At 35.9% G+C, this 14,477-nt stretch overlaps 1 protein-coding gene across 2 annotated transcripts in view; it reads right to left on the bottom strand.

Moving 5' to 3' along the window:
- Positions 1-226: 226 nt before the first annotated feature.
- Positions 227-14,477, bottom strand: part of LOC135218674 (uncharacterized) — a 384,870-nt gene continuing 370,619 nt past the window's right edge. For both annotated transcript variants that reach the window (XM_064255125.1, XM_064255126.1), the window contains one exon: positions 227-714. In XM_064255125.1, coding sequence (XP_064111195.1) covers positions 629-714 — 86 coding nt within the window. In that variant the 3' untranslated portion in view covers positions 227-628. The remainder of the gene's footprint in view (positions 715-14,477) is intronic.

The raw sequence follows: 14,477 nt of genomic DNA, 5'->3' as shown, positions 1-14,477 counted from the left end.
TTCGAAAAAAATTTAACCTTAGCATGATTTCATAGAACCAGTCAACTTTCGCTCGTGATTTTGCTAACTGAATTTTTTCACATACAAGAGTCGCTACTCAACAAGATTACATCTAAGTACATACTTACACGGCTTTAATGTTAATTATATATGTATATATATATATATATATAATATATATATATATATATATATATATATATATATTTATGTGTGTGTGTGTGTTGTGTGTATGTGTGTGTGTCAGAAAGGAAGGGAGAGAGAGAGAGAGAGAGAGAGAGAGAGAGAGTGTTCGTATCTTATTTGTTATTATAACACTTCCACAGACATAACTATCAACTGATTGCACACAGTTCTCCAAGAGGAAGTAGTATTACTGTCACTTCGACAACAAAAGCAATAACATTTTGATGGCAAGACCGTTCTACAACAGTTTCGGTTTACCCTTTCTATCTACAAATCACTTCTGTACGTTCCATATCAACAGAAACAACCATAAATATTTATTTAATCAAGATCACTCTTGATTGGATAACATGGATAACCTAGACTTTAAGACTCTACGACAACATTTAACCTCATGCTTGCATTCGAGGGGAGGAAGGGATTTGATATCCTGGGTGAAGAGTCACGTGACCGCCTGCTCTCCCACCAGTATTGCCAACACCACGAGGATCGCGAAGGTTGGCAGGACTGCAGCGACGGCGCTCCTGGCTGGAGGGGGAGAAAGAGAGAGATGGAAAAAATTGTATAGTTGGATAAATGAATGAAGGTCTTTGAGAGCGATAAAGGCTTTTTCATATCGAGAGGACCATACGTCAAGGAGGAGATTATCTCAATTACCTTGAAATGAGAGGGTTGGCCATTTCCAACACCTGCTTTTGGCCAAGAGAGACTGCCTGCGTCATTGGAGGAATGTTTGGCAGTTACTGATGACAGTTAGGGGCACTTAATAGTTCTTAGAACCTTATTATTACAAACCCTGTGTATTTTACCTTACGTATTTCTTATAGTTTTTAGTTTTAAGAGTTCTCCTTACATATATATACAACACTTACGAATGGCCGTTAATAATTCTCTTAGGCTGAAATACAAATGAAGAATGTTTCCATAAGCGACCTTTTGTTCGTGACTTTTATTGCCTCACAAAAACTCAACTTGTTTAAAAAGATGAAGTTTGTTTGTTTGTTTGTTTGTTTGTTTGTATGGTGTTTTTACGTTGCGTGGAACCAGTGGTTATTCAGCAACGGGGAAAGATGATAGGTTTCTTAGAAAAATAGAAAAAATAGAAAATTTTTTGAATTTGAAATTTCTGGAAATACGTTTTTAGAGAAGATAATTCCAAACAAGCGGTGAAAGATGGATCGAGTGGCTGACCAGTGTGTTTAAAGTATGTCTGGGAGAGGGAAAGGTTCCAAAGATAAAGACGACATCGCTGAAGAAAAATAAAAAGTGGCAAGGGGTGTAATATTGGGGTGTATAACGAAGAAGGTGCAAGATCTTAATAGAGGAATGAAGACAAAACAAAAAGATTAACATGGGTTGGCCAGATTTGGTTTAGAAAAGCAGGAAGCTGCATGGTCTAAGTATTCATTAAATTTTTTTTTTTAAAGAATTATAGGAGTAGAAGAAAAAGTTGTGTGAGGTGTACATGGTCCTGAAATAGAAGCTAAAGACGAAAATGACAGGTAGAGAATGAAGAGCTTCCTTAAGAAAGCCTTGGATGCACATGGGAAATCTTATTTGTGAAAAGAAGTATATTAATGTAAATAACTTTTGGAACTCATAAAGAATGTAGTAAGTCTAAACATCCCCTGTTTAGGGAAAATTAACATTGGTCCTTTAAGTGGAGATTAATCTACATCAGTACCCTACTAATGTATAAATACATCTCACCTTTGCAGTCTAATTTTTCTTTATACCTTGCACCTCATCATGAACTATAGAAGATACGATAAGGAAAGTAAGAAGAAATTACTCATTATATAAATATACTTTTAAACAAATTTACAAAAACAACCTCTGGAATAACTATGAATTTTCTTATCACACTTTTTTTTCTGAAATCATTGTGAATAAGAAGTAATCTCTTTGCTTCAACTGAACTTGAAATGGTTTCAACAAGTTACAGAGGTTTTTCCCATCTGGAAATATCCAAAGTTAATAATAATAAATACCTCGAGGCGGGGAAATGTAACAGCAATAATTTTTTATAGATCTTCAGATACCCTGTACAAGGTATCCTTGGTCTTATACGTACTATACATATACGTATATATAAATAAATATATATATATATATATATATATATATATATATATATATATATATATATATTATATCTCATATATATATAATATATTATATATAATATATCTAAATATCTGTCATATATTATAATATATAATACATATATATATAATATTTCTATACATATGTCACACAACACACACACACACACACACACATATATATTCATATATATAATTAATAATATATATATATATATATATATATATATAATATATATATATACGATTCGAACATATCACCCCTTCCACCATTTAATGTTATTCAGGCCATCTGTGCAAACTCTGCCTTCATTACTTCTATTTTTCTTGGTTTCACTGAACCCCGTTTCTGTATTATACGAGGTTGTTGGAACTAGAAATAGATTTCAATTAAAACCCCATTATGAAGTTTCTTTTAACTTTGTATCTATTAACATTGTACCAAAATCATTCACATATTTATCATGGCTACCGTAGTGTCGCGTGACCTTTCATTATATTGGTCGGTCATATATTTTCTCGTAACCAACAGACATGATTTATAACTTTTCTAATGATTAAGAAGAGTCGAGTTTGAGTGTAAGATCCGAGTGATCATGCTTTCGGGTTTAAAAATCGGAAGAAAAAAAAGTTTCTAGATCTGTGATTGGATTTGGACTCGTCTGAAAAGATTCAGTTACTCCCTGGTCCACAGGCTACCATCAGTGAGGGCGGATGAAATTCACCAACATTTAGAAAATGACATTATGAGAAACAGTCGTCCGTAGTACAGTCACACCATCGTAATCCAACTCACGCTGAAAACCGGAGAAATAATGCGTCCACAGATACAGAACTACAATAAATTCTGGAAATTCCACCACCTCTTCATCATCATCATCATCATCATCACCTGATAACTTCCTCTCCGACTTCCATCCAATTACCTATGGACCACCATGACAAAATTTACCAATTTCTTCCCTCTCTCCCGTCGCCCTTTTCTTTTCCTATCGAGAGGGAGGGGATGGGAGGGGGAGGGGAGGAGGGGTCCTTTAGACGTAAAAGAGAACGGCAGGGGGGAGGGGGGGGTTGTTCAAGGAAGGCTGAAACCGGCGCTCAAAGCGGAGCCCGGCCGGATCGTCCATCCAATAAGTGGGCCGACCATCGCAGACCCCGTTTCCTCCAACCTCTTTACTCGATGGCTTGCGTGTGAATGACGAATTTATAGCCCTTAGGGCGCTCCTAAGGGCCACCCTGAGAGACCCCTTCCCCAGAGAGAGAGAGAGAGAGAAGAGAGAGAGAGAGAGAGAGAGAGGCTCTAAATTCCACTTTTGGAAGCCCGACCATATACGTCCCTACCCTGTCTCCACATGGCAGTCTGCTTTCCTGGGGGGCGGGCAGTCCTTCTTTCCTGAGGGGGGTGGGGGGGTGGGGGGGGGGCAAGGCTTTGCTTTTCATATCAAGTCTGGGGGAAGTTCGCCTTCATATATTAATCCTCTTAAAGAGAAATGTCTTCATGATTGTGTTTCTATAATACGATGTCCTCTCACCACATCTTGGCTACGGATTAAAAAGACTATTGTGATATTTTTTTTTTATATCATTCAGTACAATCGGTAAACTATTTTAATAAAATCAAGCCTGCGTTTGGTTATTATATTTTTTCCACACTTTCCTATATACGAGAATAACTATTTTGATTAAATCAAACCTACGTTTGACTATTATATATTTTTTCACACTTTTATTACCTACAATATAAAATATTTTGATTAAATCAAGCCTACTTTTGGTTATTATATTTTCATTTACACTTTTTTATATACGAGGAAAGGTATTCTGAATAGTGCAAGGCAGCTTTTGCTTATTATTATATTTTCCTTTACACTTTTATATGTACAAGAAAAGCTTTTTAGACTAAATCATGCCTGTTTTTTGGTAGTATATTTTCCTTTACGTATTTATATGAAATAAACTATTTTGTTTAAATGAAGCCTTCGTTTAGATGTCACTTTCGTCATAGATGCTATCCATCACCTGACCCTACAATTTTCAAGGGTTTAATCCTCTATATGGACTTCGGAAGGCCGACGGAACGGCATCTCATTTGGTTGTTGTATGAAGGGAAAGAAGGAAACACAAACAAACATGAGGGACACGGAAAAACAAACTGGCTTAATCACGAAGGTTTCATAAATTTTGGCTATATATATATATATACACACTAAAAACATTCGGCAACTTCTTGTGATTACACACCCTCCCTGATATACAATACGATACACTTCTATCGTGGGCCGACTCTCTTATGGCTTAGATTAGCGTCACAGTTTTCTGTATATATATATATATATAATATATATATTATATATATATATAGATATATATATATATACATAATATGTATACACACACACACATATATATATATTTTATATATATATATATATATATATATATATATATATATATATATATATACACATATACAGAGAGAGAGAAGAGAGAGAGAGAGAGAGAGAGAGAGAGAGAGAGAGAGACTTACAACGTTAACTGTACTCCTCTCAGTAACAAATACCCTTTCTTTATGAGCTTATTGCCAGAGCATTAATGTCATGTCAGGCTTCCATTTTTTTTTACCTTAGCTTCTGGAAGAAATGTTACCTTCTTTGTACATCATCTTCGGTATTACTTGTAAGCCTTTAAAAGCTCCCTTTTATTTCTTGCGCAAGAAAAAATATGTCTCCTCGTGAAGAAAGATATTCATTTACTGGAATGAAGAGTTATAAGAGGCAGTATTTTCTTTAGATATTAGATTGGTGCAAAATTAAATATTCCGAAGTAAAGGTATAGACGATATTCGGGTGAAAAACAAGTGAACCACTCTTACCGAAATTAAGAATGAAAAGTTCGGTTTTCTTTCCTAATAAATTGGAAATTAAAATCTTTAATCATTACGATATGGTGGTTATATTTACGACAGAGGAACACAACTCGCTAATTTTTTTATTGAAGATTTTTTGCTTAAAAAAAAAATCTCTTTGTTTCGCGCTTGCGCAGCAATATCAGTCTATGCTTACAGGTGTTTGGTTTTCCTGATACTGGACTATACCTTACGTATAGAAATGTCGGACCTTTTCGAGATAGTGAGCCCCAAGGGTTTTTAACACAGTGCGTATTCCCCTTTGGGGATGACCGTAGAAACAAAAACAAAAGACTGTAAATATCATACAGATAATGGGCCCCAAGAAATACTAGTCCTATAGTAGATTCACATCAACCGTGCATTTGATGTCTAGGCCAGTTATTTACGACACTCCTGATTGGCTGTTGATAAGCCAATCACAGGGCTGGAAACTCTCAGTCTATCGAGAGCGTTCACATAGGCAGGATGTATGCTCCATCTCTCCTGAGGGATACTTTTGAAAGACGTATTCTTCAGGAGAGGTGGAACGTACATCCTGCCTATGAGAACTCTCTCGAGTGAGAATTTCTAGCCCTGTGATTGGCTTATCAACAGCCAATCAGGAGCGTCGTAAGGGGCTAGTTTAGACATCAAATACACGGGTAATGTGAATCCACTATAGTATTTCTTGAGGATCATTATCTTTGCTGGGGTTCACTAAGAGAAGTTCGTCGTTGGACGAGCGCTTGACGTGCTCGGTTACCAATTCGGTAATCGCGAGTTCGACTCCCCGCTCTGCCAATGGTGAATCCGAGGAATTTATTTCTGGTGATTAGAAATTCATTTCTCGATATACTGTGGTTCGAATCCCACAATAAGCTGTAGGTCCCGTTGCTAGGTAACCAATTGGTTCCTAGCCACGTAAAAATATCTAATCCTTAGAGATGTTTACCAGCTCAGTGGTCTGGTTAAACTAAGATATACTTAACTCAACTATCTAAGAGAGATCCGAAATTTCTATCTCACATTTTCCCGAAAACAAATGGCTTTGATAAAAATACATTAGACTTTATAATACTGTCCAATGTGACAAAATATAAATGGAGTGTTCATATGTAAGCTAAACCGCTTCGCAGACTGTCATCATGAGTACTATTTATGTGAAAAAGCGAAACCTTACCAGGGAAATGAAATAGGATATGTCGTAATAGAAAAGTTATTTAATGTTCAGTTGTCCACTGAATTGAGAGATTTATATGAATAAATAAAAAGAATAAAGATTAGAATATGTAAATACCTTATAATGGCAAAGCAACCAAGATACGTAATTACAGAAACTGCTCATATGCAAATAAGCGTGGGAGAAATACGAGCCTCTAGGTATGATCTATACAGAGAAATATAATGAATTGACATTTAGTGGGCGAATAAGCCTTGAAAACCAAATATAAAATCTATGTATTTAATTGCAATTCTATCATTTTGAAATACGTCAGGAGAAATGTATAAGTGGTAGCTGCACGGTTTTAAACCGTAATTTAACGATGACATATTGAGTTGAGTTGAGTTGAATATATAATTTAGGCTAAAGACCAAGCACTGGTACCTATGAGGTCATTCAGCGCTGAAATGGAAATTTGCAGTAAATGGTTTGAAAGGTGTAACAGGAGGAAAACCTCAAAGCAGTTGCACTATGAATCAAGTGTTAGGAGAGGGTGGAAAGTAAGATGAAGGAAGAGAATATGACAGGAGGTACAGTAAAAGGAACGAAAGCGGTTGCAGCTAGGGGCCGAAGCCACGCTGCAAAGAACCTTAAGCAATACCTACAATGCACCGCATGAGGTCCACTGACGGCACTACCACCCCCCACCCCCTCCTTAAGGGGATGATGAAATATTGATCAGAACTTTCTTTCATCTTTAGTAAAACGCCTATTGTAGCGAATGGTTTGTTCATTTTTTTTTTTATTGTAATCCGATTCCCTTATATCATCAACGACGCTTTCGAAAACCTAAATTAAAGTAACGCATTTTTCTTTAAAGAGAACCATATCATTATCTCTTTTTTTTTATTACTTCTGTCTAAATAGGCCTCTCGTGTAGAATGGAGAGAACCAATGGTACTTGTTCACGATAACTTTACGTTTTAACCAACACTCAGTTTAAAAGTATTACACAGTTAATTACGTGACTTATCTAGAGAAAAAGAATGACTCGATATTATTCAGAAACTGGATAAAATTATACTTATGGAGAAGAAGCAATTTTGCAATTACAAATTACACATTACGCAGCGTTATAAGTATCCCATGTCTGTAGATCATTCTCTCAACACATAACGACTGATTAACCTACAAACTGGTAAGGAAACTTATTATTAAAGTGATTATTTTTCAATGAGTTTAATCCCAGTGATTAGTTTTCGCCGTACGTTTTTCTTTGCCTTCAATGACCTTTAGTTACAAAAAGAAAAAATTATTTAGATTTATTCTATAATAAAGGTTTGAGTCAAAATTTCAACAAGCCAGTTTTTATCTGGGACACTAATCACGTTGGTGAAGTAATTAACCTTTTCCTTAAACACAGCTTCAGTTTGAGTAACAGTTTTATTCGAATTTTAGTTAGAAGATCATTAGATACTATAATAATAATAATAATAATGATAATAATAATAATAATAATAATAATAATAATAATAATAATAATAAATAATAATATAATAATAATAATAATAATGGCTACAGAGGGGAGAGCTAAAGAAGGAAACTGAAGGAATGATAACAGCGGCACAAGATCAGGCCCTAAGAACCAGATATGTTCAAAGAACGATAGACGGAAATAACATCTCTCCCATATGTAGGAAGTGCAATACGAAATATGAAACCATAAACCACATAGCAAGCGAATGCCCGGCACTTGCACTTGGTTCTGTGCAAGTGCCGGGCATTCGCTTGCTATGTGGTTTATGGTTTCATATTTCGTATTGCACTTCCTACATATGGGAGAGATGTTATTTCCGTCTATCGTTCTTTGAACATATCTGGTTCTTAGGGCCTGATCTTGTGCCGCTGTTATCATTCCTTCAGTTTCCTTCTTTAGCTCTCCCCTCTGTAGCCATTATTATTATTATTATTATTATTATTATTATTATTATTATTATTATTATTATTATCATTATTATTATTATTATTATAGTATCTAATGATCTTCTAACTAAAATTCGAATAAAACTGTTACTCAACTGAGCTGTGTTTAAGGAAAAGGTTAATTACTTCACCAACGTGATTAGTGTCCCAGATTAAAAACCTGGATTTTTGAAATTTTGACTCAAACCTTTATTATAGAATAAATCTAAATAATTTTTTTCTTTTTGTAACTAAAGGTCATTGAAGGCAAAGAAACGTACGGCGAAAACTAATCACTGGGATTAAAACTCATTGAAAAATAATCACTTTAATAATAAGTTTCCTTACCAGTTTGTAGGTTAATCAGTCGTTATGTGTTGAGAGAATGATCTACAGACATGGGATACTTATAACGCTGCGTAATGTGTAATTTGTAATTGCAAAATTGCTTCTTCTCCATAAGTATAATTTTATCCAGTTTCTGAATATATCGAGTCATTCAAAAATAGGCATGATTCAGTGGCAAAAGCCCTCAACTGGAGCCTGTGCAAGAAACATCAGCTACTTGCAGTAATAAGTGTACGAGCACCAACCTGAGGGAGTGATAGAAAACGATCAGGCAAAGAGCCTCTGGGACTATGGTATCAGAACGGATAGGGTGAATAACGTGCAAATAGAACCAGACGTGACGTTGAATGACAAAGTCAAGAAGAAAGTATCACTCATTGATGTCGCAATACCATGGGACACCAGAGTTGAAGAGAAAGAGAGGGAAAAAATGGATAAGTATCAAGATCTGAAAATAGAAATAAGAAGGATATGGGATATGCCAGTGGAAATCGTACCCATAATCATAGGAACACTAGGCACGATCCCAAGATCCCTGAAAAGGAATCTAGAAAAACTAGAGGCTGAAGTAGCTCCAGGACTCATGCAGAAGAGTGTGATCCTAGAAACGGCGCACATAGTAAGAAAAGTGATGGACTCCTAAGGAGGCAAGATGCAACCCGGAACCCCACAATAAATACCACCCAGTCGAAATTGGAGGACTGTGATAGAGCAAAAAAAAAAAAAAAAAAAAAAAAAAAAATAATAAAATAAATAATAATATGCGGGAAAAGTGAGCTACTAAGAAACAGCGAACGTAGTGAAAGAAGTGATGGATTCCTAAGGAGGCAGGATGCAACCCGGAACCCCACACTATAAAAACCACCCTGTCGAATAGGATGACTGTGAGAAAAAAATAAAATAAAAGAATGAGTATTCTTTTATAAAATCTATACATTAGAAATTACATGGAATTTCTATTTTAATTAGTAATGTAATTTCAAACATCAGAAATGTAATTTCTACATCAGAAATGACATGACTTTTGACAACGCACGGACCTTCCTTAAAGAAAGGCAGGTCCTCAGAAGAAAATGGGAAAAAATGGTTAATATTTCAATGCTTTATCGATGAATAGTTCTTCAGGGTAATTAAAGTTTAAGCCCTAATATTAGTTATTCTCTTGCAAGTGTTCAGTGTTTTGTCTCTGTAAAATGTTGAAGGACGATTCTTTTGTTACTGTGGTTGTTGGAAGCTGTGTATACGAGTATATCGCTATGGTTACTTGTCTCTTCTGTGTATATAACAGTACTGTTTTACACTGTTAAGGACGAAGACATAGTTTAGATATATATATATATAAACTTTTCACATGGAGTAACACGTTTTGCAATTATTCTTTCAGTGCCCTGAAAGTAAACTGAGTCTGTGCTATGCAGTATTTTTTAGTAGATTGTAGCATTTTTTCATTGATCCACATTATTAGGAGTGGTCTGGGTACCGAATTTCGTTAATTTCCTTTAAACGACTTTCACCGACATGCACTTTACGTATACTTCTAAATGGTAGACGTTTATTCACGCCCGCTTTTGGAAGTTATTGACTCTTAAGGGAACCATACACTGAACGACTTTATGAACGATTGTCTGTATCGTTCGCCCAAAACACTGTGTATGGGCTTGTCAGAATGCACAAGTGGGCGGAGTTTCGTGGTCTGAACGATTTCAGCGGGAATCTGTCACGACCAGGTTGCTGGCTTGCAACTTGAGTCTGTCACACACAGGTCGTTCAATGTGTGTGTTCGTCTGCCGATATAACGCTATCGCGTACGTCTCTTCTAGAGATGATGCCATGTCTTCAGACTGAAAACGGTGAGGAAACTTATTTTCTCAACACAGAAGCTCCATTTTTCATCGGATTAAGACGCGTTATCCCACCTCATAGATACAACTTGTATTTGGTCATGTTAGAGGAACCTCAGTGTAATATCAAATGATACCATTAAAGTGCCCCGTACACTGAACGATTGTCGTTATTGACACACACACACACACAATTCAGACAGCTTCTATGTTGAAAAATAATAGTTTCCTTTCGTCTATTCCAATATTTCTTATACTGATACACTCGAATACATAAGCAAAAATGAAGAACAAAAGCAAACAAAGAATAAAGAACGTGACGTAAAGTATTTATTGAAGCGAATTTTATCCAATACCCAAGAATAGAATAATCTTTTCTCCACCGCTTGCGTTCGTCTAATCTTTCGTAAACAACTACCTTTTTGCATTCCAGTTTGTAATCTGCTACAACTTCATCACCTGAATGAAATAATAATCTAAAGAGATAACCGCTCTCTCTCTCTCTCTCTACACACACACAGCTTCCTTTTCCAAAAGCTCCGGGATGAATCCACCAATTAATCGGCTTAACCCGAAGGGATGAAACGCCAAGATCACTCCCGGCGTTCATCGCATTCTTAGAGCGCGCTCGCTTCAATCCTATTAACATTTTCAACATCAACTTGAGTGATGGTCGAAAGAAACTGCGATAAGAGGAGATTTCACAGTCCCCAAAAGGGATTACGGTGAATTTAAAATGGCGACGCCGTTACTTTTCATGCCATCTCTCTCTCTCTCTCTCGGTTTTTTTAAAATATATTTTTATTTTCAGTTCCGAGTTCGTAGAAATAAGGATTACGAGTAGGATGCGTTGAAAGGCGTTTATAAACAGTTTAGTTGATGTTTATAGACAAAGAACTTTACAGAGAACCTATTTATACTCTCGTATGTATGTATATATGTATGTATAGTTGCATGCTTTCCACAGACGAGTACACATACATACATACTCAAAAGCGAGTTGAGTGAGACAACGATTCCTCTCTCGAAGGGAAATGAAACAAAAGTAATGAAATGTTAATTGAGAGTTTGAGTTTAAATGATATCATAATTAGAAGTCACCATTTCTTAAGGATAAGGAAATTACACGCAGCACATGTATACTCTATATATATACGTATATGATATATAATAAATATTTATATGTATACACAGTGTATATATATATATATATATATGTATAAGTTTATATATATATATATATATATATATATATATATATATATATATATATGGTATATATATATACTGTGTATACATATAAAAATTTAATCATTTGTTTATGTATATGTCATTATATATATATTATATACATATATATAGTATACATGCTGTGTGTATTTTCCTTATGCTTAAGAAATGCTGACTTCTGATTATGATATTTAAACTCAAACACTCAACTAACATTTCAGTACTTATGTTTCATTTCCAATATATATATATATATATATATATATATATATTATATATATATATATATATATATATATATATATATATATGAACATACGTGCTTTTTATTTCTTGTCGGGCAACATTCTAAACCAAGCGTGATTGAAAATCAAAAGAATGTTCTCTTTCATTTTCGAAATTCCTCTGTTTGGTCAGCAGGGACCTCGTCGTGTTGCAACATTCTTTGCAACGGCGATATTCGGTGTTATTCACGAACCGATATGGGAGGAGCATTAAGATATATACTTGCCATGCCTCTTTTCTTGAAGTTTACTAGGACCTAGTCACTATTTATTATGACAATTCTCCACTTTTTTATTTTGTGCGTTTCAGTACCGTTATTTTCGCTTACTCGGGGAGTAAGCCTACAAACTACTTTGTTATTGCTGTCGTTGTTGCTGTCGGGGGGGGTAGGAAAGGTCTATGGAAGAACCTAAAAAGGTCTGTAAAAGGTGTTTCGCGTCGAGTTAAAGATGCAGGAATTTTAGGATAGGATATTTATAATGTCTTTATTAGAAAGAAAATGTAAAAAATAATGTGCATGTTAAACAGTACAGAACCATTTTTTGTAATAAACTATAGCGTATTTATTTTAATTTTCATTGGTGAAACAACGCGCTATCTGACTGTAGGTTTTAGCATGCACCCCCAGTAAGCTGGAGGTCGGATCACGCCTTGTTCTTATTTATGAATATTTATTTGATAGCTATTGTAAACCTATCTACATATTATTCATATTAAAACTATTCTGTAAAAGTCTGATAACAAAATAAATAGGAATGCGAACACAGTATGCAAAAAATAAAAAAAATCAGCAACAACAACAACAACAACAACACGTTTAGCAATAATAAACAATAAGACTGAACAACTGGAACGAGAGATTCCATTCCAAGGGGGCAAATAATTAAGTCATATCGGAAATGAAGACGAAACATCTCTCTCTCGTGAAGTCATTTGTCTTGTTCGTTTGACACATTCCTTTCTTTATTGCATATGTGATTTTTCTCTCCCCTTTTTCATCTTCGTCCTTCTCCTCCTCCTCCTCTTTCTCTTCTCCATTTCGTTTCCCTCCATTGAATCCAATTTGTATCTAATTCCATTTCAAAGTTCAGGTAATTCGTCTCTACGTCGGAAGGTTTACTTCCGGTCATCCGCATGTCTTTTGAAGCACCTTTTGTTATTTTATTTTATTTTATTATTTTTTTTTTTTTAACGTCAACTTCAATCTCATTCTTCTTCTTCTCTCGTGTTTTCTCCCTGTCTCAGAACCCCCCCATTCTTTCTCCCCCTTTCTTCTTAATTCTTCCTACATCCCCTGGCCTGCCTCCTCCTCCTCCTCCTCTTCCCCCTCCTACCCCTACTACTCCTTCTTCAGCGAGTTCATCTCTCAGAGTCTCCATTGAAGCGCCACTTGTGCCGATGCTCAGAAGAAGGTGGGCCCGACAAATGTCCCTTTGTCATGTTAACAAACACAATGCGATAACGCGCATCTTTCGGGAGGCCGCACAATGGCCGGCCCTCCAGGGGGTCCCTCTCAGGACAACATTTTTGGAGAACTAACACCCAGGGATATGGCTGCTACTGTTGCTGGTACTCCTCCTCCTCCTCATCTTCCTCTCATCTTCCCGTACCGTCATTCCCGCCACTAGCGTCAGATCCCTATGCCTTCTACAGTCCAGTCTACTCTGTATGTTGCGTGTTTGTGTTTTTGCGTTAGTGTGTCTGCCTCTTCCTTTTCTTCCTCTTGCGTGCTTATGTTTGTGTGTATGTGTTTCAGTCTTCTCTCTTTCCTTCCCTTTGCTTGTGTGTGTGTGTGCGTGAGTCTTCTCTATCTTCTTACCCTTGTAGTATTGGATTTTTCACATTTCTATCGAGTCTTTTACTTGTCCTTCCCGGTCTTACACTTCTCCAATTTCTTCTTCTTCTTCTTCCTCTTCTTCTTCCCTAGTTTTCACGAAGCTATGGATTTTTTTATCTCTCTAATTTCCATCGTCTCATCTTTTTTTTTTTTTTTTCAGCTGGCGTTTCCTTCCGGTCTCATTCTTCCCTGGTACTTAAAGCGCTTTGCATTTTACTTTGTGTCTCTTTTATCCCCTCTCCTCTCCCCCCCTCTCCTCTCCTCTCTTCTCCTCTCCTCTCCTCTCATTGCTTTTGTCACGGCAATCTTCAAGAGTTACATTTTAAGAGACACGAGAAGCGAGCACAATTTAATATTCTTGCTTGAATGTCTCTGAGAATAGAAAGGACAGAGAGAGAGAGAGAGAGAGAGAGAGAGAGAGAGAGAGAGAGAGAGAGAGAGAGAGCATAAATAATTTTCCATTGAGATGGAAAGGGAAATTTTTAAATCCTACTTGTATCAGATTTTCTAGTCGTGTTTCAAAAAAGAGCGCTGTTACAAGAAGCGTCCAGATAACTTTGTGGGTATTCGAGACAGTGAGTAGATGAAATTACATTTTTGACATATTATTAATATTATATTATTATATTATTTA

Source organism: Macrobrachium nipponense, chromosome 9, assembly GCF_015104395.2.
Source record: "Macrobrachium nipponense isolate FS-2020 chromosome 9, ASM1510439v2, whole genome shotgun sequence".
NCBI lineage: Eukaryota > Metazoa > Arthropoda > Malacostraca > Decapoda > Palaemonidae > Macrobrachium > Macrobrachium nipponense.
This window is presented reverse-complemented; position numbering and strand designations above follow the sequence as displayed.